Source organism: Erpetoichthys calabaricus, chromosome 7, assembly GCF_900747795.2.
Source record: "Erpetoichthys calabaricus chromosome 7, fErpCal1.3, whole genome shotgun sequence".
Taxonomy (NCBI): Eukaryota; Metazoa; Chordata; class Cladistia; order Polypteriformes; family Polypteridae; genus Erpetoichthys; species Erpetoichthys calabaricus.
The window spans coordinates 158,476,200-158,503,874 of record NC_041400.2 but is presented as its reverse complement, the minus strand read 5'-3'; the positions used below and the strand labels follow the sequence as shown (position 1 = coordinate 158,503,874).

Below are 27,675 nucleotides of genomic sequence, written 5' to 3'. Positions count from 1 at the left end.
GCAGAGCCAATAATTTAAACTGGTTTCTGAAGGAACAGCAAGCTAGAAAAAAGCTACAGCTTGGTTCCAAAAACATCATTAGACATAACTTAGTGGACTTAGATAAACTGCTGCTACCACCGTTTCAAATTAAGGCCGGTTTAATGAAACAGTTTGTCAAAGTCCTATCAAGAGATGGATCCTGTTTTTAGTATTTGTGCTGAAAGATTCCGAGTTTGTCGGAGGCTAAATTGTGAGGGGAATTTTTGCTGGACCTGATGTTAGAAAACTGATTGCTGATGCAGAATTTGATGGTGTGATGAATGACCTGGAACAACATACTTGAGTATCATTCAAAAGAGTAATTTCAGATTTTTTAGGTAACAATAAAGAAATTGTGAAAAATGTATCAGTTAAGTTTAAGGAATTGGGGTTGTAATGTAAGTCTCAGAGTTCACTTTTTGGATTCACTTTTGAAATCGTTTCCTGAAACTCTTGGAGCGCTTAATGAAGAGCAAGGTAAAACATTTCATCAGGATGTCCACGACATGGAAAGAAGGTACCTAGTAAGTTGGGATGTCAGTATATTGGTGGACTACTGCTGGCTGATTCAAAGGGTCACATCAGAAAAAAGTGTTCAAACAGGACAACAAGTAAATTTTTGGATCAAAAAAATTAAGAAGGGACAAAAACTAGAGAAGTTGTACGTAAATTGATGAACACATATTGTTGTATATGATTCTTTATATGAATCATCTAATTCCCAACTACTACCTGTTGGCTTTGGCTTATACAGTCTCAAAAGGGGGAGCTGACTTTAAAAGATAAAAATATAAAGAAAGTCCCAAAATACATCTCCAAAATAACTCACAAGTGAGAGATACCATCAAACTTACTTGCAGAGACAGGGGTTCACAATCTTTATAAATGAAAGAATTTATTTCACAACATGGATAAAAACAGAAAATGGAGAGAAAGTCTGGAGAATGGAGAAGGGCTTTGCAAGACTGAGGACTTAAAATAAATAGGAAGAAGACAGAATATTTGATGATTAGGATTCAGAAGTTACACTGCAGGGAGAACCACTGAAAACAGTAGAGAGATCTAAATATCTAGTAGCCCAAATAATGAATTAGATGCAGAGGTAACTCGCAAAGTGCAAAGTGGATGGAACAATTGGAACAAGGTGTTTGGAGTATTGTGTGATTGAAGAATTAAGGTAAAAGGTATGGTTTTTAAGACTGTGGTAACACCAGAAATGATGTATGGAGCCAAGTCTAGAGTAGTAAAGGGAGCTCAAGGGAAGAAGTTAGATGTGGCAGAAATATTAATGTTGAGATGGATTTGTTACAAAAAATGACAATCAGAGGTAAAACAAAAGTGGAAGAGATACCTAAGAAAGTAGGTTAAAGTGGTGTAGCAGTTTGATGAGGGGAGATAATACTATAAATATGTGGGCAAAAGAGTGATGGAAATTAAGGTACAAGAAAACAGAAAGCAAGGGAGGCCGAATCTCAGTTGGATGGACAAAGTATAAGAAGATTTGAAGGAAATGGGCTTGACTGGGGAGGAGGTGCAAGAACAAGCTGTATGGAGAAGGTTCAGGAGATACACTGACCCCACACAGAAGTGGAAAATGATGAAGAAGAAGAAGCAGCAGCACACATATTTACAATGTAACTTAACATGTCTACCAGTTACTCAAAGATCTCTAACTGGGAGCAGCTCATAATATATGAAAGAAAAAGTCTGCTGTTCACAAGGTCAACAAGCATTTAAGATTGTAGCAACCACAATTTACTTGCTTACAGGTCCTTCAAAAGTTTTTGAAATAACCAGTTTCTTCAGTCAGTGTTCTTGTTTGAAAACTGTTTGAAAAAAATTTTACATCAGAATTGTTCAACAGCATAGTCTATTGATATGCATTTAACTAATTTGCCGTGTAACTGATCGACAATTTTCGTGTTAATTCGTTTGACTTCATTATTTCTCTGTGCTAGGATTGCCGTATACTCATTTCTTCTGTTGATAACCCTTCGGGATTAAATTCTTCAATAAAATTTGGACATAATAAGTCTTCTTATCTCGGACAGAGATGCAAGTACATGCGGGAAGCACAAAGGTGGAGGTCTAGCTCTCTATGTCAATACACGGTGGTGTAACTCTGGACATGTTAACGTCAAAGTCTCCACTTGCTGCACGGACATCGAACTGTTGGCCGTAAGTTTGCGTCCCTATTACTTGCCCAGAGAGTTTGGACATGTCATTGTTGTTATTGTTTACATCCCTCCTCGGGCGGACGTGGAGACAGCGAGTGACATCATCCATTCTGCTGTTGCTAAGTTACAAACGCAGCACCCTGAGGCACTTGTGCTAATCGCTGGAGATTTTAACCATGTGACGCTGGACAAAACATTACCTGCCTTCTCCCAGTATGTGGATTGTAACACCCGGGGAAATAAGACTATTGACTTACTGTATGCAAACGTTAAAGATGCATACAGCGCCATCCTGCTGCCTGCGCTTGGGAAAGCAGATCATAACCTGGTTCTGCTTCAGCCTCACTACAAACCAAGAGTGAGGGTCCTACCTACAACCACACGCTCATTCAGGAAGTGGTCCCCTGAGGCAGAGAAGGCTCTGAGAGAATGCTTTGGAACTGGGATATCCTGCAGGGATCACATAGTGAGAACATTGAGGAGGTTGTTGACTGCAATGACATCATCAACTTCTGTATGGACATTGTAGTTCCAGTAAGAACTGTACACTGCTATGCTAACAACAAGCCATGGATTACAAGTGACATCCAGGGCCTCTTGAACCAGAAAAAAAGGGCTTTTAAAGGTGGTAATCAGCATGAGCTCAAGCACGTGCAGAAGGAACTTAGAGTCCAGCTCAGGGCGGCGAAGGAGCAGTACAGGAGAGCAGAACAGGAACTGGAGCAGAAGTTGCAGAATAACAGCATGAAGGAAGTGTGGGATGGGATGAAGATCATCACTGGCTGCAGCTCGAAGCGGGGTGCCACGATCGAGAGAGACGTGAAGAGAGCAAACCAAATGAACAACTTCTTTAACAGGTTTGACCACCCTAACCCACTCTCACCTAGGAGTACTGCACCCTCTTCACATCCTTCTGCTGATACCAGCATAGGAGAGACATCCCCTCCCACAATTACAACAGCGCAGGTGAGCAGAGAGCTGAGGAGACTTCGTGCAAAGCAAAGCAGCGGGTCCAGATGGAGTATCGCCACGACTGCTGAAGGCCTGTGCATTGGAGCTGGGGAGTCCTCTACAGCGCATCTTCAACCTGAGCCTGGAACAGGGGAGAGTCCCGAGGCTTTGGAAAACATCTTGCATCACCCCAGTCCCAAAGGTATCACGTCCTAGTGAGCTGAATGACTTCCGGCCTGTTGCTCTGACGTCACATGTGATGAAGACCATGGAGAGGCTGCTGCTTCACTACCTGAGGCCACAGGTTCAACACACCCTCACCCCTCTGCAGTTCGCATATCAGGAGAAGGTGGGAGCAGAGGATGCCATCATCTATATGCTACACCGATCCCTCTCCCACTTGGACAGAGGCAGTGGTGCAGTAAGAATTATGTTTCTAGACTTCTCTAACGCCTTCAACACAATCCAACCTCTGCTCCTTAGGGACAAGCTGACAAAGATGGGAGTAGATTCATACCTGGTGGCATGGATCGTGGACTATCTTACAGACTGACCTCAGTATGTGCGTCTCAGGAACTGCATGTCTGACATTGTGGTCAGCAACACAGGAGCACCACAGGGGACTGTACTTTCTCCGGTCCTGTTCAGCCTATATACATCGTACTTCCAATACAACTCGAAGTCCTGCCACATGCAAAAGTTCGCTGACGACACTGCTATCGTGGGCTGCATCAGGAGTGGGCAGGAGGAGGAGTATAGGGACCTAATCAAGGACTTTGTTAAATGGTGCGACTCAAACCACCTACACCTGAACACCAGCAAAACCAAGGAGCTGGTGGTGGATTTTAGGAGGCCCAGACCTCTCATGGACCCCGTGATCATCAGAGGTGACTGTGTGCAGAGGGTGCAGACCTATAAATATCTGGAAGTGCAGCTGGATGATAAATTATACTGGACTGCCAATACTGATGCTCTGTGTAAGAAAGGACAGAGCCAGTTATACTTGCTTAGAAGGCTGGCATCCTTCAACATCTGCAATAAGATGCTACAGATGTTCTATCAGACGGTTGTAGCGAGCGCCCTCTTCTACGCGGTGGTGTGTTGGGGAGGCAGCATTAAGAAGAAGGACGCCTCACACCTGGACAAACTGGTGAGGAAGGCAGGCTCTATTGTTGGCATGGAGCTGGACAGCTTGACATCTGTGGCAGAGCGACAGGCACCGAATTTCCCCTTCGGATTAATAAAGTATCTATCTATCTATCTATCTATCTATTATTAGGAACTTAAAGTGAGGAAAATGTAAAAATTTACAAGAGCTGAGAGCACAGGGACTGTGTCTGACAAATGAGAGGTGAGAGGACCGTGGGTGTGGTTGTAAATGGTTCAGAGGAGGGCAGGACTTGAAAAAAAATCTCTTGGCAATAGTCTTGTCTCACGGGACTTGAAAAAATCTCTTGGCAATAGTCCTGTCTCAAGATTTTCTTTTATAATAGAAAGATTACACTGTAAATCACAAACAATTCAAACACCAGTAAAAGTACTATTTAAGCTTTCTACAGTTCCTATATGTTTAAAAAGTATACAGGCCATATTAAATAATCCAGCTTCCCCTTTGGAAATGTTCAACAAGTAAATGTAACATGCAGTATATAGATTTTGCCTGGAATTTTAATTTGCTGGAGGACAAACTGTGACTTAATTGATTAACTGTGCTTCAATTACAAAAACATATAATATCTAGGTCACTTAAAGATAATTGGATAATGAACTTTTACTTACAAAATACAGATTTTTTTAGATATTTACTTTTCTTTAATAGCTACTATGTCTTTTACTGCAAATTATTTTGAACAGGAGAGGGTCAGACTTGGTAGATCACACCAGTCTGTTCAAATAACAAATCAGTATGATAAAAAAAAAAAAATTATAGGCACCCTGGGTTTTGTCATCTGAGACTTGACAATTCTAAAAGATTTGTCCGTAATTAGACATAATTACAGGGAAAACAATTTACCAAATGCAACATACAACCAGTAAAACTTTTATTTACAGGATATACCAGTGTTTAGGATTCTTCAAGAAAAATATACCTCTATTTTGCTTGAAAGGCTTTCAGTATGCAATTTCTTGGTGTCAGTGAAAAATGCTCTCTTAGGGGACAATGCAAAATGATGCGAAATACAATGCCCTGAAACTTGGTGAATATAATGAAAAGAAATCAAGTATGGAATGTCTCCCTTTGAACATTCTTGATAAATGTATCTGTTTATTCAAATATAATAGTAATGAGAGATGTAAACACTTCTTTGGTCTAGCAAACAGCTTCTGACTCTCAAGAATAGGGCACCCACATTTCTAGCAGTACTTACCTGCAAACAATGAGATGCATTAACAAAGCAGCACCTGCACTAATTTGAGTAAGTGCAGAGACTATACAGCATATAATGAAAATTGTTTTCAAATAATATGTAGAAATACCTTTAACAAATTGTACATACTAACGATTGTAATGCTGAGTCACTGTTTGACAAATGCTGAGCAGAAGAAATTTTTCTTCAAGGGAATGTGGGATGTCTGGTAATTAATTACATACATGCTTTTGTGAATCACATATGGGCTGCCATGTATTCTATATCTTTTCATCAACAAAAACATGGATGTTTAATTTGTTGACTACTTACTGTTACCTGCTATGGAAGTGTTTGGACTCCTTCAGTAACATGTTATTTTGTGCTCCCTATTGCAGTATTTCTGATGAAGGTACTTCATGTAACTGTCAATATTCTTCCAGTTACCAAATATCCTTAATAGTAACCTGCACTGTTATAAGTATGGCACATATCAAGTTTGTGGAGAAAATAAACAGCAGATTAATGGGTATTCATTTTGGTTTTCTTGCCGCTCCCTGCAAAGTTAAAAATAACTAAATAAAAACATTCTGTAATACAGATGTCTTTGACGATGAACAAATCTTTCTTAACATAATAATTTGTGTATTTCGTATTTTTGTTAAAGTGGCAAATTTCGTTAATTTGAAATGCTATGGTTTTACTCAATTGCGGATAAAGGGTGGTTCTCAGGAAATATCTGTTCAGATATCAGTATTAGAGGAGTTTTACAGCAGTACAGAATGTGCTGGTATGTTATGTATTTTTGCCCATAATGGTGAAATACTGAATGAAGACCAGCCTCTTCTCTCTGGATTTGTAATTGCTTTCCATTAATCTAAGTAATTAAATAAACCCCTAAATTCACTATATAAGAGAACTGACCTTACCACAACTATACTAGCTGGATTTATTAGCCTTTGAATTCATCAAGTTATGCTGTAATCCAAACTACTTTTTTCATAACCTTTTTTTATTTTCATTGTGTTCACTGTTTCAATTGATCGGTGTTTATTTATTTTTGCTTTGAGCATTTTGATCATTACTGAAAAAATCAGTTTGTATATTTGAAATGGAACTTTTAAAGCACCTACCTATGTGAATGCTATTAATGGTACTGTATATGTTGTGATGGCACCAAACAAAATACAGACTGATAATTAAAACTTAGAAAACAATTTCCAAAGATTTTTATTTGATACTTTATTGGAATCATTGATTAGCAAAAATTCATAATAAAAAGACATAAAAATGTTCTAGATTCATATGTATTTTCTGTCTACTCTATGATAATTGCATTGTATAATTAGCATAGTTTTAGAAGAAGTAAAAAAGCTAAAATTATTTTGCACCATTGATTTAAGATAAGATAGAAAATCTCAACATCAGTCAAAATAAAATTTATGCTTTAAATTATTACTTGCATATTGTTCACTTTAAATGACCATGAAGTTTGTTCCACATGTTCTTGTACTTTCTATAGATGTTCTTATTAAAGGCAGGTTTCACTGTTATGCTTGAAAACATTTTTTTGGATTCACTTTCTCAGTCCAGGTGTTCAAAATACATGAAAGTATTGAGTTTCTGAGAAGGAACTAAGGTATCTTGTAGGATGATCTCTTCTGAACGCATTCTAGTGCATTCATTTTTTCTTTCATAATTTGTACATTTGCACATCATACTCTAAATATTTATTTTCAAGTGCTCTAAGCAGTCTAAGAAGAAGCTACTTAAATCTCTACATTTTAACAGTATGGCAATGATAACGTTTGAGACCAAAAACATTTGTTGCCATCAAAGTGACAATTTAGCATCAAAAAATTAAAATTACTGCTTTTAGAGTCCCCTATTTTCAATTCCTATAACAACACCTTTGTCACAAATAAAAAATGAACACTGAATTCTATTTCAATGTGTTACTTTCAGCTTTATTGACAATTATGTATTTCCCTACACTTACAAATGAAATGCTTTTACTGTTTTCTCATTTTAGGTAAATGTTCTACATAAAAACTGTTACCACTCAAACTATCTGCATACCTCTTTGCCCAGTGGAGTCATAAACAATAAGTTTTCACCCTATGTTGGATCCTCCCATAAATATGCAGTTTGAAAAGTATGTTATGCACATCATATCACAGTTCCTTGCTAAAAATTACTTAAAATGCAAAGCAGGTTTGTTTTTTTTTATGGTCAGAAAGCTAATGGGCAGAGTGGGATTTAGAAATTGCCTTCCTTCCAGTACATTTTTTAACAACAAGATCATTATGGCAAAAATTATAATCAAATGCACTGTTACTGAACCCTCAAGCCAGGACTTGCCCCAACAATAAATAATGAAGATATTTATTTCAGACTGTTTTAAAGGATATTACAAATTAAAAACTGCATTATTTAAATAACTCCAAAAAGAACATAATGAATAATGCAAATGGTGTAACTATATTGTAGGTGTTTGCACTGAACTACCTTGACAGACATTGAAAGCATAGATATCACCCTTTTGTAGTTTCCTGGAGCCTGTACAACAAAGTAACATGCTCCTTTCCTGTTCATATAAGGTTTCCAAAAACTGCTAAGATTAAAACAGTTGGGTATGTACTTTCTCTTAGGACTTTAAATGGCTCATAAGCAAGATATTTTAATGTATTAAGAAAGACTCAGCTATGGAACAGAATGATACTTGCTGACTTAACATTATTTTTAATACTTTTTATCTTCTATATTACAGCCGTTGAACCCCTGCTAACATTGCTGTTTCCAGGTCTAACATAACTTTTAACAGATTTTCTAATCTGCTGCATTGTTAACTTAAACATTGCTAGTAATTTATTTAAAAAAAACAAGCAATATTTTTTATATATTGAACATTTTTAGGAAGTTATATAAATTAAGAAGCAAGAAACAACAACCTTAATTATAAACCATAATACAGAAGTATTTTATCGTAAAAGATATAGGACAAAAAATGGTTCATATACTGTAGATAGAGGAATGGATGGGCTGACTGTGTACTGTATTCTAGTTTTATTTGTTGATTGATAAGATATGCCAAGAATGAACCGGATGTATTTTGTGCACTTCTCACAGTAAGTATTAAATAAGGCAGGAGTTTGTAACCTGAGGTGTCTGAACCTCCAGGGGGTGCAAGATGGCATTTCAGAGGGTGCAACAAAGAGGAAGGCTACATCAAGATTCGTCAAAATTGAGTGAGGTGTGTTGTCCATCTTTATTGTGGTGCAATCGGTGTCTTTCAGTGTGCTGTCATTTATTAGTTAGTGCTCCTGTTCTATGATATGGAAAGAATTAAGCATTGCACATGCAATTGTGACCTGTGAATGAGCCACAGAAATGTGCATTCTCGCAGGATCTTGCTGCGGACGAAGTGTTAGTAAAGGCAAATACAGGTAAAATTCCATTACAACGAACTTCCAGGGACCTAAAAAATATTTCGTTGTAATGAGATTCTGTATTTGTAGCTATAGTGCTTTCTTTAACTTGCGTCCAGTCGTCTGCAATCATTTCAATAGCTTCTTTCATATTAATTTTAATCTCTTGTCTACAAGTTATGGTGACGAGAATTTTTCTCAGCATTTCCTTGCGATAATACACTTTCAGGGTGCGAATGATGCCCAAATCCAATGGCTGAAGCACTGCTGTGCAATTGGGTGGGAGGAATTCAGCGCGAATATTATCTAAATACAGAAGCATGTCGTGGGCAGCACAGTTATCAATCAGAAGCCGATTCATCCTTTTCTCCTTCTTCATATTGTGAGGTTTCTGAACTCTTTTGGGATCCCCCCCAATCCCCATCCACCCAACGGGAACGTCACGCTGAAGTGCGTCCCGAAGTGTGATTGCCGTGTCTGTGGAAGATTGTTTGTCCATTGCTGGGGCAGGGCAACAGCAGGCTCACAGCGGTGCAGTGAGGTGCCACAGAAGTGAATCCTAAAAGATCGAGGTCACGCTATGTGTTCCTGTCTTACACCCCAAAACACGAGGCTGAGTCTCAGTACTTTAGCAAAACCAGCTCTATTTAGCTTGAAACAGGAAAAGTACAATTATTTATTGTAGCGGGATCTGCCACTCTCCTATACACAGACACAGCAGTCAGGCAGAGTCATGGCCACATTAATGGCCAAGTAATCCTGTTCACTGCATTTACAATGTTCCTTGCATCACCCATCAAGTTTGCTTTGGCAGAGAAACGCAGCAGAGCTTTTTTTCTTTTTGACGCAATCGAGAGGTGCAAAAATGTAAAGTTTTTTTCTAATATGAACTGTTATCATTTATTCATGTCTGCTGTTTCTATAGGAGGGTGACATTCAGTTAAATTCCAATGGCTGTTTTTCAAATGTTGACGAGCAATAAGTAAAAGGTATCACTGAAAAGCACCAAAAACATAAACAGCAAAAAAACAGTACGAGAAAAGTTCGAAGAAAGAAATTTTTTTTACAGTGTTTCTGTTTGGGGATCGTTGTGCACAACTGAGCTGCGACCACAGAAAAAACTGCTCTGTGGATGATTCATTCAGATATTTCAAGGTCTTTTGGGCACTTCATTGTAATGAAAGTATCTGCTGAATGTACTTCATAGTAACGAGATTTCTATAGACTTGTGTCATATGGGGAAACTGTCGGGACCATAAAAATACTTTATTGTAATGAAAATTTAGTTGTAAAGATATTCAATGTAACGGAATTTTACCTGTATCTTTTTTAAGAGAATGGAATGTGGACCTTGCACTCATCTGTAGATAAGGGCAATGTCTAGTTCTGATTTCGGTGCAAGCCCTGATCATGAAACATCACTGGTTTGATTGACATATTTGCCTTGGGGGTGGTTGCAAATTAATTGAATTCAACACCTGCTGCTTACACTCAGCCCATCTCTCCAACTGGCAGTAGCTGTGTGACATATCTGTTGTTGAAATGCAGTGCAGGTGTTATCAGGAGACAAAGCTCATCAACTGTGTTTCATTACATAGGGCACACCAGGTACCCATTGCTTCATGGGGATCTCCAATACCCCAAAAATCTCAATCGTGTGTCATTTCCTCGTAGCACTTCATGGGGGACACATTTACAAGATTATTGAAATTATTAAATTATATTAAATTTTTATGCATATAAAGGTAAATTGCTCAACTTATTATTTAAACTTTATGTACTGAGATAAAGGCTTATTTTTTAGTTCAATTTATTCACCAGCAGTACTGCTTGTGTTTCAATTTTTTGTCCAAAAATCAGAAATTTGACTTCATCTTCAAATGTGATATTTTTTTAAATAAACATTTTTAACATAAATCAAACATTTTCTAGAGGTGTGACACATAGAAAAAAGGTATATAACTGATGCCCACTTTAAAGAAACTACAAGATTAAGGGATCAAAACTTCTAAAATGTTTGAGAGATGGGAATTTCAAAACCAAATTTAATGTATTTATTAACTTTCTTTTGTATTATTAAAGTACAAGGAATAAGGAAAAATATCTTGGAAAAAAACAAAATAAAGACGACACAGTGACTGTAAATAACAAATCAAAAGGGCAAATCACTTAATAATAGCAATAGTTGTACATTCATATAACGTACACAAGAAACTGTTCTCAAACTAGACTTCATCTAGAACATTTCAAATTTTATATATAAGCAATATACAGTACTGTGCAAAAGTTTTAGGCAGATGTGAAAAAATGCTGTAAACAAAGAATGCTTTCAGAAATATAAATAATGATTGTTTATTGTTATCAATTTACAAAATGCAAAGTGAGCGAACAAAAGAAAAATCTAAATCAAATCAATATTTGGTGTTACTACCTTTTGCCTTCAAACCAGCATCAATTCTTATAGGTACACTTGCACAAAGTCAGGGATTTTGTAGGATTATAGACAGGTGTATGATCAACCAATTATACCAAACAGGTGCTAATGATCATCAATGTCACACGTAGGTTGAAACACAGTCATTAACTGAAACAGAAACAGCTGTGTAGGAGGCTTAAAACTGGGTGAGGAACAGCCAAACTCTGCTACCAACGTGAGGTTGTGGAAGACAGTTTCATGTCATGGCAAGATTGAGCGCATCAACAAGACACAAGGTAGTTCTACTGCATCAGCAAGGTCTCTCCCAGACAAAGATTTCAAAGCAGACTGGGGTTTCAAGATGTGCTGTTCAAGCTCTTTTGAAGAAGCACAAAGAAATGGGCAACGTTGAGGATCGTAGACGCAGTGGTCAGCCAAGGAAACTTAGTGCAGCAGATGAAAGACACATCAAGCTTATTACCCTTCGAAATCGGAAGATGTCCAGCAGTGCCATCAGCTCAGAACTGGCAGAAACCAGTGGGACCCAGGTACACCCATCTACTGTCCAGAGAAGTCTGGCCAGAAGTGGTCTTCATGGAAGAGTTGCAGCCAAAAAGCCATACCTCTGATGTGGAAACAAGGCCAAGCGACTCAAGTATGCACGAAAACATAGGAACTGGGGTGCAGAATGGCAGCAGGTGCTCTGGACTGATGAGTCAAAATTTGAAATATTTGGCTGTAGCAGAAGGCAGTTTGTTCGTCGAAGGGCTGGAGAGTGGTACAATAATGAGTGTCTGCAGGCAACAGTGAAGCATGGTGGAGGTTCCTTGAACGTTTGGGGCTGCATTTCTGCAAATGGAGTTGGAGATATGGTCAGGATTAATGGTGTTCTCAATGCTGAGAAATACAGGCAGATACTTATCCATCATGCAATACCATCAGGGAGGCATATGATTGGCCACAAATTTATTCTGCAGCAGGACAACGACCCCAAACATACAGCCAAAGTCATTAAGAACTATCTTCAGCGTAAAGAAGAACAAGAAGTCCTGGAAGTGATACTATGGCCCCCACGGAGCCCTGATCTCAACATCATCAAGTGTGTCTGGGATTACATGAAGAGGCAGAAGGATGTGAGGAAGCATACATCCACAGGAGATCTGTGGTTAGTCCTCCAAGATGTTTGGAACAACCTACCAGCTGAGTTCCTTCAAAAACTGTGTGCAAGTATACCTAGAAGAATTGATGCTGTTTTGAAGGCAAAGGGTGGTCACACCAAATATTGATTTGATTTAGATTTCTCTTTTGTTCATTCACTGCATTTTGTTGATTGATGAAAATAAATGATTAACACTTTCATTTTTGAAAGCATTCTTTGTTTACAGCATTTTTTCACACCTGCCTAAAAGTTTTGCACAGTACTGTACATATATATATTCTTGTTTTCATTCCGTGGAATTTACTACATTCACAAAAATGTAATTTCTGTTAGTCTTACTTGACTAAATTTTTTTTTTGGTTAGGCTACTACAAAGGCGGAAACAATACGCTCAGTTTTTGATTGTACTTTGAGATGTAAAAGAGCATTGTCAATCTATGCAAAGTTTTGTTTATAATAAAACAAACAGCACAAATAAAGATAGGAAGGTAATGTAATCGTGTTTAAGTTTCAGTGTTGTCATATGCCTGCAGTGCTTACTTTGCTCAGTTTACACGCCATTGACCACATTCAGAAGTAATATTCTTAATACGATATAACAAAATAATAGGCTGATATGTTTGTGTAAAAACACTCCAAAGTTATTAAAGAATAAAACGCTGACATATATGAGTAATGTTAACAGTAAGGCTCACATTATTAATATGTAAGAATGAAAAAAATATATAGAATGCTTAAATATTTCCAATTATTCCGAATTAATATTTGTGACTGTAATGTCACTTTTCACTGCAGTACTATACTGTTACAATTTAAGTACCTAATCTTACAGATTAAAAATGTATATCTAAGAATTACCTCCAAGTTCCTTTACATTTAGGATGGCATTCTGGAATGGAACAGCTTTGATGCTAAATCCTAAAAAGAAAAAATAAAGTTGTTTACGAAAGTAGTCTGAAAGGTAATTATCAAACTAAGTTAATGCAAATTCTGCTTTTTTCACAGAGGATGAGTATTTTAATTGCTAGCAATGCTTCCAACAAGAGTATTTTTCTGCATTTAAAACAATTCCTATCACATTTTTTACTCACATGTCCAAATTAACTAAAATCACATGTGGCTCTATACCTAGACAGGAAACAATATTCACAAAGAAAATCTTTGTTCACAGACTGAATATTTACTAATTCAACAAACCAAACGGCAGGCATTATGAAGTATATAGCAGTGTAGATAACAATTTCTGGTAAAGGATGTTAGGTTCATAATAAAAATAACTAATCCCAAGGCTGAATTTCACAGACTAAAGGTGAACGTTTTGCATTACGTACACATGACAATAAATTTGACCTTAAATATGACCTGGAATAAAAGTTTTGTTATGTTCAAACAAAAACAAAACAGAATTACAAACACTGGTGAAATTTTCTCTTTAAAGCTTTTCTATTTCAGTGAACAATCAAAAAAGTTCTCAAAACAAAATCAAGTATGTGTATTACAAACTGTTGAAATATGTTTATTCCTACCTATTTAATGCCAGTAATAACTGTGATAGTTAAATATGTTTTGTAAATTTATTCCTGAAAATGTTTAGCTATTAGAAGTGTGTTTTTAACTGTATTAGGAAATGTTTTTGCTGACACATTGTTGAACAAATTCCTGAAAACACATTTTAAAGATGTATTCTCAAATTATTACAAGTACTTTTGCAATTTAATAAAGCTTTTACATTTATTGGAAAAATAATACTGCCAGTTCAGTAGTAGAAAAATTCATTCTTAAGGTCTATTTTAAAACTGGCCTTCACAATATGTGGGCAGTATGGTATAGTGGTTAAGGCTTTAGACTTGAAACCCAGAGCTTGTGAGTTCAAATCCTGCTACTGACACTGTGTGACCCTGATCATCATCCAAATTAGTAAATGTAAACATGTGACCTAATGCACAGACAGAATTTTACAATTTAGAAATCTTAACACTTAATGTTTTTAGATAGTCATCAAAATCATGCTAAACTGATAAAACGTAGCCTAGTAAAAAATACCCATTAATTTACTAAACAAAATCTTCTGATTTTTTAACATCAAATGTCCATATATGGAAAACGAATCTTTTTGACTGGTCAATTTCTAACATTTAAATCTCACACATCTGCAAAACATTTGCAGGTTGGATCAATTTCAAATTGGCTCTGCAGAAGTGTGAATGTTACAGTATACATGAGTTTGTCCCTCTGCTAAACTGTGGTCCAGTTTACAGCAGCTTCCTGCTTTGTGGGCACTGCAGCTGGGGAACGGTAGAGCCACCAACAACACTTAATTGGATTAAGCAGGTTTGAGAATGTTCCTGCAGATGACTCTGCGTGGAAAAAAAAAAGCTATACTGAAGACAGACTTGCAAAAGGCGCACATTCAGCTAGATTTGTCCTGATGTTAATAAAACTTGGTGTATATAATGAACATATTTTCTTAGAATGGGTTTAATCTCCAGATGTCAAACTATTTATCATTAGACTTCATTCATATTACAATATATCTGCTGAGTAAAATTTACAAAATCTTTTGACAGTAGTTTACATTTTACAATATGCTAGCATGGCAGTTGCAGCAGACACTGTGTACTAGACAGCTCAAAATGAACTCAATGTTCAATTAAAACACATTATTTTATTCATTTAAAATTACTGTTGCCTGTTGCAATTGCCAGTTTCTGTTTATGTTATCTGAATGCACTGCGGTCACACTACAGTCATATTGAAAATAATAGAAGAGGAAATAAAATGTTGAACAGATGCGATGGATATAAGTTAGTGCTTACAGATTCCATCAAAATGAACTTGGGAGTGTGTTTAAGAACACTGTCATGCACTTAGTACTAAAACAAGTACTGAAACAGGAGAACATGGCCAAGAGAAAACCATGGAATTGAACAAAGTAACAGTATACATATCAGACCTACAGAAACATTTCCTGTGCACAGATGCTGTGACACTGAGCAAATCTACTCCTACAGTCAATCTGTCACTAAGTGCATAACTTTCTGTGAGTATGCTCTTATTGAAAATAAATCCACAAATTTCAGCAGAACAGTAAAGAATCTATTAGTCTATAGGTGATTAGCTCTCCAACTAGCATCCTAATGAAAGGCTCCATAACGTTTGGTGACGGTCTGTCACTAATACATACTACAATTTTCCAAAAAAACCACAAGCCAGTTTATTAAAAATACCATCTTTGCTTGCTTGATACACCTCATAAATATGTCAAGACACTTTTTTTCCCTCTGATTTCTAAACTATCCTGTCTCACACACTTATTCATAAATTGTAAATTATGAATATTAATTCAGATGCAGAAATATGAATGTAGAAAATGCTTCTTTAATCATGCCAGACTGTTAAAAATATAAATATACAGTATATCAAAATACGTACATTCAAATTCAGGGGTACTGCCTAGGTGTGTACCATCTCTCCCATTGCTTACTACATCAGTGATCTGAGCTGACACCTTAGTTAAAGGAGGGAACTCAGAAGGGATATGAGCAAATAAACTATTTATTGTGCAAGGCAAAGATCAAAATATTTTATTGAAAGACAAAAAAATGGTATTTGATTTTTGTAGAGTATTTTGAAGAAAGTTTAAACACCCTTTGAAGATTTATTATTACAACAAAATTGTGTTTTGTATTTGCAAAAGATTTAGACAACTTAGCAGACAGCTGTTTTCACTTTGACATTAAAGAGTCTTTTTTGTTAATCAGTGTCAAAAAAGCCAAATTAAATCCATTGTGATTTGATGTTTTATAAAAATAAAATGTGAAAACATTTAAGGGGTAAACATAATTTATAAGCATAGTAAAAGTCAGACTGCTCACAGGTCAAAATGGGAGAAGTGTTGGATAACGCAGAACTGTATACTATGAATATCTAGTAAATGACACCGATAATAATGTTAATATGAATATTAATAGAAAAAAAAAGTTAATTCTAAATCCAATAAAGAACTACTTGTTTCTACAAAACATTTAGGACACAGTCACTAAGGTCTAAGTGATGTGGTGAAACAAAGTCGATAAAAACTTATCACTAGCAAATTGCCAGACAGCGAGCAAAAATGTATATGACACTGTGACGGTGCAGCACAAGATATTATTATTGGTGGTCAAGGGGGGGTCAAATGTCGCATTTAGCATCAGCCACCTAATATTTTTCAGCACTTTCCTTTAGGATATAGGGAAGGTTTGCTAAAACTCATGGTGAGTGCTTTCCTCCCAGTACCATGTACATTTTGAAAGAAAAATATTATTGAAACAAAAGAATAAGCATTTAATTCTGTCTAGTCCCTAGGTGAGGCCTGTAAAACCATGAGAATTATTTAACAAAGAATTGTTTTTTTTATTTGATTTCTGAAATTAATTATGAACATTTGGATGTCTTTTAAATAGTTTAAATTTAAACTTTTGAATATCTCTGGTGGCGGTTTCTGAAATGCTGGCTTTCATTCAGTTAATTTGGCTTCTTTATTTGTGTGCAGGCAACTGAGAAAATACTTTTTTTTTATTAAACAAAACAAAATAATAACCTTTTATCCTTGTTCACCAAAGTGGACATCAAACAAGGGGGGCAAAAATGTAAATAAAATAAACAAAAATATGACATCAAAACTGGAATCACATCAGCAAAACCTCCTACTACTTTCCCTTCCACAGATGAGGAAACGTTTTTTTTTTTTTTTAATTTAAAGTTGTTTCCCATACTTGCTGATTGCCTGAACATTGTAGTTCATCACCATTTATGCCTGAATCTTTGCTGGGTGCTCTAGAATCCCTCCAATTTTATAAACAGCTGTATCCTAACTTGCAATACTAAATTAATCTTATATGAGTGAAAATGTATGTCTGCCTGAGTGCTCTCTTCAACATAGTGACTTCCAGTCTATGGCTGTTTCCTTGCCTTTCGTCAAACAAAAGGATAAGTTCTGTATTTTTGAATTTAACGTTATTTTCCTTATTAACTATACACGGCTCACAGATACTTTATTTCAAAACATTGAATCTTGCACGTATATTCCCTTGCAGCATACATCCTAAAGCTAATAAACATACAAAAATGAATGCAGTGAATAATAGACAGAATTAAACACACAGCAGAAACACCAATTTGGACAACCCTAGTAAAGAATACTAATTTTCAAACTGATGCAGATGTTTGTGTTTTTTAAGCATAAAAGTGCATTCAGTTTCATAATAATTTCGTGTGCAAGGACATGTGCCATTTCTTCCATCTATGTTGCTTGGGAAATTAGATATTTTTGATATTTATTTATTGTTACCAGGTTTTACACATGGCCAAGATATGTTATGTGATCTAGAGCAACCTAAAAGCAAGGAAAACTAATTCCTAATGAAGACATGGCGTTTACTCAAAAATTGTGAATAAGATAGTGTTTTCTTTTTAAATGTTACTTAATGCAATAACGAATTACTTAAATATACAAGTATAAACTGTATATAGGGGGTCCTTGGGTTACGACACAGTTCCGTTCCTACAACAGTGATGTAACCCGAATTTTGTGTAAGTCGAAACACACTCTAGCCTAAGTCACTTACCTAGCCAAACACATTTGCAAAATCATAATCTAGAACATAAAAATACAACTAAGCCACAGAAAAAGGAAAAGGACATAAATATGCTGCACTGTACATTGTACTGTAATAACAGAAAAAATGACAAAAAATGAGTAAAAAAATTCCTTACCTTTATTCCTTCTGATCTTTTTACAATGTCTAATTTCAGTTCCATCATGATGGTTTCCCTCTTCTTCGAAGCACTGCCGTCTGAAGACTATGACTTTCGTTTAGGAGCCATGATAAGGGCCACAAAGTCGCCAAACAAAGCCACACAAACGAAACACTTCCTCTGCACGCAACGAAACGAGTTTGCTAACTCCCTCACTCATACGCTGTGTTACTGCGTATTCTTTCACTGTGCGCAACCAAACTAGTTCGCCCACATAGTCTGTAAGTACAATGCTAATGGCATAAGCCGGAACACTTATGTCTCGATTTTTTTTAAGTTTTTATGGGAGTGAGCATTGTAAACTCGAAACGCTGTATGTCGAAACGTTGTAACCTGAGGACTCCCTGTATAACAATCATTTAAGCATAAGTGTATGAAAGGAACAAGTTATTTATCCACTACTTTGTCTTTATTTTTTTTATGCCTACAACTGTAAGCACTGTACAGCCATCCAGTATTATATTCTTTCTTTCCACAAAAAGCAGTATGTGATGTTATGGCTAATTTCACAGTTGTAACATAGATTTACTTACTCAAGAAACTTTTGTTGTTAAGTTATGAATAATTTATACATTAAAAAAAAATCATATCCCCTAGCTGCATACAATGGGGGCCAATTTGGCATTAGCCAAAAGGTAAAGCTAAAATTTTAAAAACTGAACAAATGCTTCCACTTCAAAGAGATACAAATTCTGATTTAAGAAAAAAATATATTGTGTGTTTTGAATGTATGTTTATGGTAACATATCGAAGATGGAAGCAACTGATTTATATTACAGATTCTTGGCACTATCTTTCCTTGAGGGAGGATATGTGCTCCCTGTTCACAGCAACTGGTGTGGATGGATTTTTACATAAACAACAACCAGTGTAAAGGAAATTATGATTCGAAATGGGAGCACTAGAATAAAACATCACAACGTAAAGCACATGTCTATAGCTTTTAGCATAACACTGCATTTTAGATAAAAGGTTCCAAAGTTAGTGTACCTTGTTTGTAAACATAAAACAAATAAAGAAAAAAAAGGAAAATCTTAGTTTAATCAGTGAAGATATTGCTTGAAGGATTAGATGGGGCCTGTGGAGTATCAGTGCCAAGTAATGTGCTGCTGCCATTCAAACACTTAATAAAAAACTTACTCAAATTAAAAATGTCTGGTCTTTTTGGCTTTAATGATTTTTTCCTGTTTAATTTCAGAAAATTGAAAAATGTCGCTAGGGCATTATAAATGATGAGGGCTGGAACACTGTATCCATCAGTAATACAAAAGGCAGCCGAAAGCAGTCTCTTCACTGCATGAGTCCACTTTTCAGCTGCTAAGACATTTGTACTTGGTAGACTAACATGTACACAACCAATCTGAAGTTGTCCATAGCCTCACCATATTACTACACTGTACATTTCCCCCTTCTGTTTCTCTAACTCTCTCTCTTTTTCTCTTTAATCTGTTGATGCTCCTTTTCCATGTATTTTTACTCATATAGGTATGGTTCAAGAGCAAGGCTACAAATTCAATCATTTTGGTAATGAGAAATATTATCAGTATAAAATAAGAATTTGTCTAAATTCTTACAAAAATGAAAATTTCCACTGGGGAAAAAATGGTCTAAATGCTCCAATTGATATAAAGAATGGTTGGAGGTACAGCATTCATGAAGCTAGCTACTAGTAGTTACACCCTGATAAGAGAAATATTTCCATTTCTGTCTGGAAAATGAGGTAAAGTGGGTAGCCAGTGTTCTTTACAAGAAAGAAAATGATATGAACGTGCATTTTCTCCAATATATGCTAATATCAATTCATGAATCAGTACTGATGTATAGTCTAAGTATTAAATTGGATACATTACATGAATTTTAAGGCTTTTGCTTCAAGTTTATTCTGGTTCCCCATTGACTGCAATTGTAAGCTTCTGGGGGGAGTTTTTTTTTAATTAATAATGTTTAATTGTAAGCTTCTGGGGGGAGTTTTTTTTAATTAATAATGTTTAACTTAAGGATGAAAGTTTTTACTGCAGGAATTAACATATGCCACAAAAACTAAATATAGTAATAAACTTATCCTTTGTTCAGATATATAATATGTAGACTAAAATTTCCCCCAATACTTTAACAGAAAAATAAAGTTCAGAAAATGTATGGATTATAATTGGTTTCTGTTGTTTTAAAGAATAGAGGCAGCAATGCTCCTGCTTCCCTTGCAATAAGTATTCTTGTAACACTTTCAAAGTCAAATATACTTGGTTTCAACGACTAATCAACGACATCAATAACATCGAAAATAAACCATTGTTGGCAACCAATTTCAATAGTGATTAGTCAGCTAGTTACGTCGCATGTAAACCCAGTATAGCCAATGAAAAAATATTACAGAATCTGACACACAGAAGGTGTGCTCCTTCCTCACTAATTGCAAAACATCTTTCTGCCAGTAGATGGTGGCAGCGATTCTGTCATCAGGTTTTTTGTGTTTTGAAAAGAAAGGCATGGACACGTGTGATTGGTGCTCAATCTGTACAAAAGGCAACACAATTAGCTATTATTATTTTTAGTGAAAATAAAAAGCACTGAAATGAACTGGGCTTGTACTGCACCACTCCAAATACAATGCAACCAGAAAAAAGAACAAAGCTTCAACATACTGAAAGACGTGTTAAGGGAATCTTAGACATGCATTGCCTCATCTATAACATACTTTGCATCTTTCCAACTACTGAACAAGCTTTACTGATTTCACAGATACTGCTGGTACTTCGTACCATTACTGTATATTTTAAATTAGGGAAGCATGATAATCAAAGAGCACATTTAGACATTTATACACATTATTTGGCATTTAAACTAACTGAACATGTAAGATTGTAACATTTTTTAGGTTTCCCCCAACAAACTGTGCTTTGGAAGCATGGAATTAAAAAAAACACTTTAACACAAAAATGACTTTGCCTCTATTTAATGCATATGTATCCTATAAATTTTGGGATGTAAATTATACAAAGTGATACTCGTTCCATGTATGATAAAAAGTACAGTTTACTTGGGTAAATTAAATAATAATCCAGACTGTGTTAAGATATAGCGGGTTGGACAATGACTGACTGACCTTTGTTTTTTTACACAAGAGTATCCTCAATATGTAGCTGATTACTGGGGTGGCAATGGCATGTCGGTGTTCCACTGCTTCTAACAACCAATGTCAGGGCTTCAGTTTCATGTGTAACACAGAGGAGGATTCCGCCCAATGTAGTCACAAATAGGAGGTTTTTATTGACTTAGAAGGGATTGTACCATGCTGGGAGAAATTTCAGCATGAAATGTTTTAAAGAATTATATGATCATCATGAACTACCTGCTTAATCTTAACATATGCACATATCAAATATATTCAAAGACATTTTCTCTCTACTAACTGAACAAAAAATATTATTTGAAATACTAAAAATAACTCCAGACATTACAATATCATTGTCACATTAGTTACTGAACACCAAGATAATTTTGGATGTTTTCATTTACACAAATTCTTTTCTTACCAACTTTGTCAAGTCTATAACATTTCCTGTTGTGAGATTTAAGTTTGCAGCAGTATATGAAGAAAATATTAGCTGGTTAACAACATTCATAAAGAGTCTTATTTAATGGACAAGTCAAATTAATTCAAATTTCAAATGTTACATACAGTGCATCCGGAAAGTATTCATAGCACATCACTTTTTCCACATTTTGTTATGTTACAGCCTTATTCCAAAATGGATTAAATTCATTTTTTTCCTCAGAATTCTACACACAGCACCCCATAATGACAACGTGAAAAAAGTTTACTTGAGGTTTTTCGGAATTTATTAAAAATAAAAAAACTGAGAAATCACATGTACATAAGTATTCACAGCCTTTGCTCAATACTTTGTCGATGCACCTTTGGCAGCAATTACAGCCTCAAGTCTTTTTGAATATGATGCCACAAGCTTGGCACACCAATCCTTGGCCAGTTTCGCCCATTCCTCTTTGCAGCACCTCTCAAGCTCCATCAGGCTGGATGGGAAGCGTCGGTGCACAGCCATTTTAAGATCTCTCCAGAGATGTTCAATCGGATTCAAGTCTGGGCTCTGGCTGGGCCACTCAAGGACATTCACAGAGTTGTCCTGAAGCCACTCCTTTGATATCTTGGCTGTGTGGTTAGGGTCGTTGTCCTGCTGAAAGATGAACCGTCGCCCCAGTCTGAGGTCAACAGCGCTCTGGAGCAGGTTTTCATTCAGGATGTCTCTGTACATTGCTGCAGTCATCTTTCCCTTTATCCTGACTAGTCTCCCAGTCCCTGCCGCTGATAAACATCCCCACAGCATTATGCTGCCACCACCATGCTTCACTGTAGGGATGGTATCGGCCTGGTGATGAGCGGTGCCTGGTTTCCTCCAAACGTGACGCCTGGCATTCACACCAAAGAGTTCAATCTTTGTCTCATCAGACCAGAGAATTTTCTTTCTCATGGTCTGAGAGTCCTTCAGGTGCCTTTTGGCAAACTCCAGGCAGACTGCCATGTGCCTTTTACTAAGGAGTGGCTTCCGTGTGGCCACTCTACCATACAGGCCTGATTGGTGGATTGCTGCAGAGATGGTTGTCCTTCTGGAATTTTCTCCTCTCTCCACAGAGAACCTCTGGAGCTCTGACAGAGTGACCATCGGGTTCTTGGTCACCTCCCTGACTAAGGCCCTTCTCCCCTGATCGCTTAGTTTAGATGGCCGGCCAGCTCTAGGAAGAGTCCTGGTGGTTTCGAACTTCTTCCACTTTTGAATGATGGAGGCCACTGTGCTCATTGGGACCTTCAAAGCAGCAGAAATTTTTCTGTAACCTTCCCCAGATTTGTGCCTCGAGACAATCCTGTCTCAGAGGTCTACAGACAATTCCTTTGACTTCATGCTTGGTTTGTGCTCTGACATGAACTGTCAACTGTGGGACCTTATATAGACAGGTGTATGCCTTTCCAAATCATGTCCAATCAACTGAATTTACCACAGGTGGACTCCAATTAAGCAGCAGAAACATCTCAAGGATGATCAGGGGAAACAGGATGCACCTGAGCTCAATCTTGAGCTTCATGGCAAAGGCTGTGAATACTTATGTACATGTGCTTTCTCAATTTTTTTATTTTTAATACATATGCAAAAATCTCAAGTAAACTTTTTTTCACGTTGTCATTATGGGGTGTTGCATGTAGAATTCTGAGGAAAAAAATGAATTTAATCAATTTTGGAATAAGGCTGTAAATAACAAAATGTGGAAAAAGTGATGCGCTGTGAATACTTTCTGGATGCACTGTATATATATATATATATATATATATATATATATATATAAACTGACTGAGAAAATTATTAGGACCACTATTCTATAGTGGGTAGGGTCTGCTTTTGCTTTCAGATCAGCTTCAATTCTATATGGCATAGATTACACAAGATATTGCAAAAACTCATTTAAGATTCTGGTCCATGTTGACACATCCAAAACATGTTCTATAGGATTCAGATCCCATTACTGGGAAGCCTAGAGAGAAACAGTGAAATCATAGTCATGTTCATGAAACCAATTTGAATTGACTTTTGCTTTGTGACATGATTCATTATTATGGTGGAAATAGCCATTAGAAGATGGGTAAAATTCAGCCAAGAAAGGATGTTCATGGTCAGCAGCGATACTCATATAGGCCGTGGTACTTAAGCAATGTTTGATTTGTATTAACAGGCCCAAAGTGTGCCAAGAAAACATTCTCCACATTATTACAGAGCCACCAGCCTGGACTGCTGACACAAGGTAGGTCGGGTGCATGGATTCATGTTGTTGGTGCCAAATTCTGACTACTATCTATGTGCCTCAGCAAGATTTATCAGACAAGACTACATGTATTCAGCCTTCACCTGTCCAGTTCTGGTGAACCTCTGTGCCTACTGCAGCCTCATCTTTCTGTTCTTGGCTGACAAGAGTGGAACTTGACATGCTTCTGCTGTTGAAGCCCATCCGCCTCAAAGATTCTGTGTGTTGTGACTCAAAGATGCTTTTCTGCACAACACAGCTGAACAGAATGGTTATTTGAATGACTGTAGCCTTTCTGTAAGCTCAAACCAGTCTGGCCATTCTGTTCTGGCCCATCTCATCAACAAAGCATTTTTGTCCTCAGAACTGCCACTCAATGGATGATTTTTGTTTTTCGCACCATTCTTAGTAAGCTCTAGAGACTGTTGTGTGTGAAAATCCCACAAGATCAATAGTTACAAAAAATACTCAGAGCGGCCCATCTGGCACCAGCAATCATGCCACAGTCAAAATCATTGAGATCACATGTTTTCTCCATTCTGGTATTTGATGTGAACTTTATGTGAAGCTCCTGATCTATTATCTATAAGATGTTATGGGCTGATTACATAATTGCATGGATAAGCAAGTGTACAGGTGTTTCTAATACTTTGCTCAGAAAGTGCATCTGACACTTTAGATTTATAAACTATTTTCCTCTATTTTTAGATTTGTACCAACTTTACGGCTACCATTTTGAAATCAAATGTGTCAATATAATATTGTTTTGCAATGCCTATAAAGCAGATTTTGTTCTGTTGATTTCATGTTTCATGCTCCATAAAAAACTCATTGAACTTTGCTATTGCTTGCTTATGCCCATGTATTAATGAAGAATAAGTCACTGAACTGGAAAGACTGTAAGATCATAAATTAGTCATAAATGGAGACGGCATCCCATTTGCCCTTGCACCATTCGAATATACAGTACGTCATACGTGCTTTACTAATACTTTAGTTGTTGTACTAATAATCTCATAAAATTACTCTCCTTACAAAAACCAAACACATGATACAAAATTGTGTTTTCTGATTCATTTTCTGGAATTAAGTATACTATTTTAGCAACTCAGCTAGTTAAGTGTCTCTGAGATTACATGCATCCATTAAAAAACTGCAAGTCATATGACTGGAGAGATTTGTCTCAGAAAATTATTAATTTAGCCACACAAATGTAGCCAATGTGGAAGTTTTGAAACATTAACTAAAAACATTTTAATTTGGAGGGATGACTAGAGAAATGTATGGATGTGTGTGAGGTTAGCACACTGTCCAAGGTTGGATCTTGTCTTGACCCAGTGCAGCCAGGATAGGTACTAGTTCTCAGCAAACCTAAACTGTATATGCCACTTGGAAAAAGAATGGCTGAAGAGACAACTGTAGCTATGTTCATAATAATCTGAGGATAAATGCAAAGTTTCCATTCCTTTACCGTGGGTTTGTATGTCTGTAATCAAAAGCAAATAATTTTACGACTCACCCAGTTGAGAGCTGATTGGCAAAATCATGGCACTCCCAAGGCATGCACAAATAATGTACTGCAAAATTCTCAAATAATTCTATAATAACAAAAAGGTAATGAAAGCCTTTTTTGCCTTGAAATTTCAGCATGATTTTCTCAAATAATTAAACTCAGCAGGATTTTTTGTAAAACAGGTAGGATACCCACACTACCATGATGAAATTCAGGCCCTGAATGTGCTATTTTGTCACTTTACCTCAGAAACTAGCAAAAACTTGAACAAAATGGCTGCACATACACTTTAAAACATCAAATGGCCATACTGTACATCTTTGTTTTTGCATGTACAGTGCACTGAATTTATGCAATAATAGAAGTTAGATTGATAAAATGGTGCAGCTGTACATTCAATGGTAGATTTTAAAGTTTGTGTTCTGCAGTTTCCGCATAATGCACTGGCAATCTGTTCATGCCTAATTTCTGCCTTTTATCATTTGATATCAGGATGGTCTCCACCCTCCCAAGACAAACGGCATTAAGTGGGTCTATCTTATGTAATGCTATTCTGCCATTTCAATACTTGTTTAAAATATTCTGGCTGTGGTTTGTTCACAAATATTCATCTAATTAGTCCTTGCTTCATATTTCCCTAGGACACACTTTCCACCCACCCACCATTGATTGATATATATGCAGTCAACATGACGAGTGTTAAATTATAGTAAATAAGTAAGAATAAGAGTAAGAAGAAGCAGCTTTGCTGGCATATGCTTTCCGGAAGAATCTGGCAGGACTTTATTAATCATTTTTAACCAAAAACCTGGTGTTTTGTTTATTTAAAAAGATTGTCCTGTTTTACATTAATTTCTTCACATTTCACTTACTTATATAAGATCAGGCTTATTGCTCCCACACAGTTTAACAGACATTAAGTGAGAACATGTACAAGTATGCTCAAAGTGAACTGTTGTCCTTTTAGGCTAAAACAGCTGGCACACAAGTCTGTGTGTTTTTGGTAGCACCTTAAATTTGCTCTCCCAAACCCTCAATGACCTCACTGGGTGCACCTGTGAAGCACATTTCAAAACTGTCCCAGGTTATTCATATATATCAACTTTCTTAAAGCAGATGCTCACAAAGCAGGGGAAAATTAATTTTCGATAGAGCGCACTATGCATATATGGGTAAGCTATTTGTTTTCTGGTTTAATACTGTGGTAACGTGTATGTGTATATAACAGAATAAAAGTAGCCATTTGAGTTTGAAAAAGTAGTGAAGTAAAAGTGAAAGTAGACAGAAGCTGAAGTACTCAACTGTAAAGTAGAAATATTCTCAAAACATACTCAAGCACATACTCGTGCATTAAAAAAAAATGCAACTTAGCTACCAAAATTACATTATTAAAAAAACTGGCACCCAGCATAATTTGTAAATGTGTATACTCCACACTTTATTAAACTTTAATTATTGTACACATGACAATAGTAGTATTACTGCAACTACTATGGCAATAGATTGAAGCAAACTACACAGGAAAGATACATTTAAAAGAATAGGAAAAAACATAAAATATTAAAATATTACAAACATAATTTAGCAAATTTCTTACAACAGTAAAATTATTTAGCATCTTTATGATGTACATTTTTAGAGTACGTACTACCTTTCATGTGTTTCCCAAACCTTCCTTAACTAGACATTTTACGAGTGAATATAAAGAACTTCTTTGTTAACCATGCCCTTGAATTTGCATAATAAAAAAAAAAACCACCCGTTAATTAAAAACAACTGTTTGGCAATATTTTTTAATGGTGTCATTTCTAGTTCTATGGTGAGATGAAATACAGCTATAAAAAGTAATAAAAAATAGAGATCTTCTTATATAATACGCTACAGTGAGTGTCCATTTGTCTGTCCAGGATTTTAAATCACCTGTAGCTTGCAAACCGTTTGACCCATTGACCTGAAATTTGGTACACATATACTACATGACACCTACTATCCTCTTTTGGTGTTATGATTGACCTCCAATGAAATTCCTCTTTTTATTTTTATTTTATTTTATTG

The 27,675-nt window shown here is 36.3% G+C and overlaps 1 protein-coding gene across 3 annotated transcripts in view; it reads right to left on the bottom strand.

The window, feature by feature from the left end:
* arl15a (ADP-ribosylation factor-like 15a) overlaps nucleotides 1–27,675 on the bottom strand; it is a 495,451-nt gene that overhangs the window by 315,934 nt on the left and 151,842 nt on the right. For 2 of the 3 annotated variants that reach the window (XM_028805617.2, XM_028805616.2), the window contains exon 3: nucleotides 13,359–13,418. The exons of the other annotated variant lie outside the window; for it this stretch is intronic. In XM_028805617.2, the coding sequence (XP_028661450.1) occupies nucleotides 13,359–13,418 (60 nt within the window). The remainder of the gene's footprint in view (nucleotides 1–13,358; nucleotides 13,419–27,675) is intronic. 3 annotated transcript variants of the gene reach the window in all.